This window comes from Eulemur rufifrons, chromosome 2 (assembly GCF_041146395.1).
Source record: "Eulemur rufifrons isolate Redbay chromosome 2, OSU_ERuf_1, whole genome shotgun sequence".
NCBI classification, from domain to species: domain Eukaryota; kingdom Metazoa; phylum Chordata; class Mammalia; order Primates; family Lemuridae; genus Eulemur; species Eulemur rufifrons.
Genome location: NC_090984.1, coordinates 112,182,276 through 112,188,448, shown reverse-complemented (window position 1 = coordinate 112,188,448; position 6,173 = coordinate 112,182,276). Strand labels below are relative to the sequence as shown.

Genomic DNA, 6,173 nt, shown 5'->3' with positions numbered 1-6,173 from the left:
GTAAGAAAAGAGAAATCTTTAAAGATATTTTGGCTAGGAAAAGTTTTACCTAGTGACTACCTAAAACTAGGCAGAGTAATTTCCACAATGAGGATTCAAAAGAACAGAGAGAGATATCTAGTCCTGATATGCAAGACTCTCTAAATATTCTAAGTCCAAAAAGAAGACTCTGCATGTAAGATTTAATAGAATTATCAATTTGTCTAGACATTAAACTTATGATAATTTCAACTGTGCTGTACTCAGCTATTTTAAATTTTTAAAAGTCAAAACAAAACTCAGAGCCTATTTACTTTTACTTTTTATAGAAATATTTTAAGCTCAGCGAGTAAGTTTCTGAACTGATGTAAACTCCGCGAGGCTTCATGAGACTTTTTGTAGCCCCAGTACTCAACACAAACTGAGTATATGAAGTGGGTTCAATAAATACTTGTTAATGAATGAAAAGATTAGAGCAGTACTTAGTAGTTGGGGTTGTTGGAAATAGCTACATAGAGTTGGGAGAACTAATGGCTGACAGCCTGAAATAGAAAGGAATGAGAGAAATCGTAAAAACCAGACCAAAGGCTGCTGATTTAAAGACACACAGTCCTATATATCTTACTGACCTCTGAGGGATTACAGCACAGATACAAAAAAAATTGCCATTAACAATGATGACCCTGAGTCATGAGGAAAATATTTAATTTTGTTTAATATATCTCATTTAATAAAACTCAGGGAGGGAGCTGTACACTGCACTTTAAAAAAATACTTCTATTGGATAGGATAAAAATATCTCTCTGTGAGCCCTTAGCTCTAGATATTCCTTTCAAAATATAATTATATCATCAAGATGATATAATACTGTGTACTTTAACTGCCCCCTTCTCCCCAAATATATCCCCCTCCCCCCAAAATATCCTTGATTCTATTCTAGGACCTCTAATTCCATAGTATCTTTTGTAGATGTAGAAAATAGGTGTTTTCTTTGTCTTTGTGATGTATTATGCTTCCCAGTGCAGAATTTTAATATATTCCACATATCATATCTTCCTGTTTCAGTTACAAAACAGTATAGAATTGGATCAGCAACACAATTTAAACTTGTTAATGCGACTGTGATTCTATATATTGTGTAAGTCTGCTTCCCGGATTTGTTGTGGTTATCAAAATTCATGTCACCCTCTAATATGCAGCGAATCAGCAACATCACATGAAAGGGAGTAAAGCATAAGATAAAAGTCAATGTGATGCTAACAAGTAGTTTTATAATTCTCTTTTTTTCACTGTTTTCCGTGGCTTTATTATGCTGCACAGCTTGGTAGACTTTCTGGTTGCAAATCATTATGGTGACCAAAGGTATTGCATAGCCTGTACACGTCCTAAACAAGTTGAGATTGATTTGCCATTTCTCCAAAGGGTATTTGTCATAGCACAAAGTAAAATTAGACTTTTTGGCATCGCAATATTCAATAACTGTTTCTTCTTCCCACAGAAGGACAGCATTGAAGATGGTTTCTAATACCCAGATGGATAGGCTGACCACGAATGCAAATTTTCTCGTCCTCAGGAAAAAAAACTTCAAAGGGTAGACAACTGCTAAATACCGGTCAACAGCGATGCAGGCGAGGAATGCTGTGCTACTGTAAAAGTTTATGTACATGACGAAAGTACTCCCTTTGCACAAGGCGGGAGAGAAAGTCCAGTTGTCTTTATTCCATGTATAATTGACCCATAGAGGGAGCGTTAATGCATATAACAAATCTGATAGTGATAAACTGAAGAGGTAAATCCCTAGCTCACTTTCTTTCTTTGCTTGCAGAAAAGACACACACAGAGATCCAATGTTGGCTGGAACGCTGACTATAATCACAAAGATGTAAATAATTGGAAACAAGTAGTGATCGAGGTCGTGTTGTTCCTCAATACATGTGCTGTTCATTTTTTCTTTTTTAAGGTGGCAATTACATTAGTTCTTAGAAGGTAAATAGAAAAGTCAGTCTTGCCTCATTGTGGTTTCTTTCAACATCAAATTCTCTTTTCACAAGAATTTTTTTTTTCAATTTTAATTTGTTTTCTAAAGTTCTAGTTCATTCATCAATGCTTCTAAAGGGTAGATGTAGATCAGTTTCACACAGATATCAATGATTGTAAGTCAGATCCAGGCTCCTGGCAGTTAGCTAAAGTGGTCGGTGGAATTCTAAGAACAGAAGTCCGCGCGCTCATTGTCACAGGACGCTGACCAAGAGTCCTCAAGGATCAACTGCTTTATCGGCCAGCTTCCGTGGAATGTTGTCTGCAATTTGTTTTTCCTCATGAGTCTCACAGGAGATTGATGTAAACACGAATATATAAGGCTTTGTTTTCACAGAGATTGAAATCTCTTTTTAGAATGCCTTTGTTTCTGTAACAAAAGACAAACTAGAATAGTTTAGATGTTTAAAAGACATATAACCTCATTACAGTCATGATTTTGAAACAATCTCTTTTTATTTCATTTACTGAAGATATTGCGAATGCATTAAATGACAATGAAAGTGTTTAAAACAGAAAAATTATCTAATTGACTTCAGTAGATAAAATCATGCTGAGATATTTTACCTATTTCAAATAAGAATTACCCGAGGGATGCTAGAGGGAATTATATTTCTCACTGGACATGACCTAAGAACACAAAACTAAAGATAAAAAGCCATTTTAGTGGCTAAAGGTAGGAAATTCAATTATTTGTTTGGGATCAGTAAATGCATTTGAGTGCATGAGAAACTATACAGTTATATGATTTCAAAGTTTTAATTTCCTATACATTCTAGGTATAAGGAGCACCTTCAAATTAACCTTATTATTTAAGGAAATATCATAAGAAGTATAATAAAGTTGTAGAATTTTAAACTCTAGCTTATCGAACGTTAATACATAATTAGAACCTAGTCTTGTTAATCCTTTTGCTTCCTTTGTGGGCTAATTCATTTTATCTTTCTTACAGTTTTATAAATGAGAGGACAGAATGTTCACTATTCTTGGCAAAATCTTGGGATCATCCATTTCCACCTTTATGCCTGATTATTTACTAGGTTAGCTTCTTTCTAAAGCTTCGATGTCATAGATTCACATAGAGTAGAGGATCCATCCTTGTCTCCACCCTGGAGTAGAGAAAGACTTTCATCTGTATTCCTTTGCTAGTGAGGTCTGTTGTTGGTTCGGATGATTTACCAGATGGGGCCGTTCACAGAGGGCTTTGTGGGAACACTACGCAGGGCATCAGACCCACTTCCTTCCAACTGCTGGCAAGTGTGGGGTACAAAGAGACCTGCGTTACAAAGCATGAGGATTCTGCTAGCAGAGTAAGCCATATCCAGATTGTATGTTGTTTCTCCATCACAAAACAAAATGAGGAACTAAAACTCCTGAAATCTACTTTTACCACACCTTAAATTATGAATAAAATGTGAAAAACAGCCTTTTAAATAAATAGGGAAGCTTCCCGAGAGGACAAAATGTGTAATGGGGAGATGGGGGTGGGAGCTGACCTCAGGGAGGAGCGTGGCGCGTGGACACTAACGCTCTGGGTGTGCTGGAGGCACAGGTAGTTGTGGAGGGACCAACTAGGGCCTCTGGATCAGAGAAATTAGGGGCCAAGCTTGGGCCCAGGCAGGCAGGAAGGGATCCTTGACTATCCCAAAGATGCTAGGATCCAGGAACCTCTGCCCCCATATAAAGGGTGAATAGAAAAAAAAAATCAAAATAAAATAAACTCCATAGGCATTTGTAGACAGCAGAGAAAAAATGGCAAGTTCCATGCCCCAGCTTGGTTTCTGTGAGAAGCTATAATAAAAAAATCTTTCCATAAGTATTCAGGGCCTCTGGCAGGTCCTCACTTGGAAGTCGAGCCTGACTCTACATTATTAGTTTGATCCCACAAACTACAGGCCAACCTACGTGCTCAGCTTCATTAGTTATCAGGGAAATTCAAACTAAAGTTACAATGAGATACCATTACACACTCATCAGAATAAATATTAATAATGAAAAAAAAGACAAAATATCAAGTGTTGGTGGGGATGTAGAACACTTGGACTTTTACATACTGTTGGCTGGAAAACTGGCACTTACGCATACCTTGTAATTCAGAAATTCCACTTTTAGGAATATGCTCAACATAAATACATGCATATGTGAACAAGAAGGGATATACCAGAATTAGAATGTTCACAGTAGCACCATTTGTAATATTCCCAACTAGAAAGCCCATTATTGGTAAAATAGATAATTGTGATATAGTAACACCATTAAAATCTATACATCAGTGAAAGTGAACAGATTATTGCTACAGGCAACCACATGGCTGAAGTTCAGAAATATAGTGCTGAATGATAGAAAAAGACAGGCACAAAAGAGTGTACACTATCTGATAAAAACCAGGCGAAGTTAATCTGTGCTGTTAGGAGTCAGGGAGGGGATTTACTCTGGGGAGGGCCAAGCAATGCTGGAAAAGGGCATGAGGGGAACTTGCGAGGTTTTGGTAATGTTTTCTGTTTCTTGATGTGGGTGTTGGTTCCACGAGCATGGTCGGTTTGTAAAAATGTATCCAGCTGTAGGCTGGGGATATGTGCATTTTTTGCATATGTATCATATTATAATTAAAAAGTGAAAAAGTGGAATCAAAAGGCTGTGTGACACGGGATGTAAAGCATCTTGACAAACGAACATTTGTCTTCCCCGAAGATGCAGCATATATGCCTTCTTAAGAAACAGTAGGATTTTACTTCTATCCTCATATATGAAAAGTAATTTAGACAAACAAAATAATAAATAAATGATTTAAATAGTTATGGAAATAAATTGGCCAAAAGTAAAGGCTTACTATGTTAAAAAAATAAATGAATTCTAGGCATCTGGAAGAGGTAAACACAAATATTCCCTTGAGAAAGGTTCCCTCAACCCAGGCCTCAAAGTATCCCACAGATAAGTTCTAACAAATAGGATCTGATTAACACACACACACACACACACACACACACACATGCACACACAGAAATAAGCCACTATGTGTGAGATTGAGCAGAAACAAGAAAGAAGAGAACTAGATCTGCAAAAGATTTAGAGATAAAGCTAATAGATCTAGAAATAAAACAAATGCATTTAGTATGTTTAAAGAAATAAAAAGGAATTTAAACACATCAGTAAGGAGCAGGAGACTATAAAAATGGTCAAGCATTTTTTTTTAACAGCTTGAAATAGACTTTCTAAAAATAAAAAAATATAATTTAAGTTAAAAAATCAACACAGGGACTAATCAACTGATTTGATCCACCTGAAGAGAGAATTATTAATAGTATATGGCAAGGTAGAGCTAAAGAAATAACACAAAATTATTAGAGTGTTAAAGAGATGGAAAAAATACCAACGAGACATGGAGGATAAAGTGAAAAGGTCAGCATATATATAATTGGCATTCTATAAGGATAGAAAAAAGAGAATAGGGAAGAGGCAATATTCACAAAGATAATGGCTGAGAGCTTTCTGGAGCTGATGAAGAACATGGAATCTTGAGATTCAGGAAGCCTAGAAAATCCCAAATAGGATTAAAAACAAACAAAAACGGAAATCTATCCTTAGATGCAATGCAATGAAACTGCAGGACACCAAAGACTTAAGAAAAAAAGAGGTAGACAGAAGAGATGGACTATCTACAAAGAATGGAATTTAGACTGACAAAGGACTAATAGGGGATTAATATTTCCAAAATGCTAAGAAAATATATGTCATCCTATAATTGTATATCTACCAGAACCGAATTTCAAGGACCAGAGCAAAAATGAGGACATTTTCAGATAAACTACCACTGAGAATATTTACACCCCAAATGTTCACTAAAGAAACTTCTAAAGGATCTAAGTGAAGAAAGAAAACGACACTAGAATGAAGTCTGAGCTACAGAAGGATTAAATAAACTCCGGAAGATGGGGCTCCCATGCACGCACAATACGGCGCCTGCTGCTAGGCTCGTGCGTCTGGGGGAGAACACTTGAACCCTGAAAATACCCTCCTTTGGGACTAGGATGGAGAAGATTGGGTAGTGGGCAGAGAGGACCTCTTCCTTCTCTGTCCATGTGGCTCAATGAATACACATCTTTTCTCTTAAAAAAAAATGATGAGATAGATAAAATGGAAAAAGTGATTCTAAAAAG

The 6,173-nt window shown here is 36.5% G+C and overlaps 1 protein-coding gene across 1 annotated transcript; it reads right to left on the bottom strand.

Moving 5' to 3' along the window:
* Positions 1-910: 910 nt before the first annotated feature.
* On the bottom strand, positions 911-1,924 carry GPR65 (G protein-coupled receptor 65). The gene has a single exon (XM_069465196.1). It carries the CDS (start codon positions 1,922-1,924, stop codon positions 911-913), a length of 1,014 nt encoding a protein of 337 aa, XP_069321297.1.
* Positions 1,925-6,173: the final 4,249 nt, after the last annotated feature.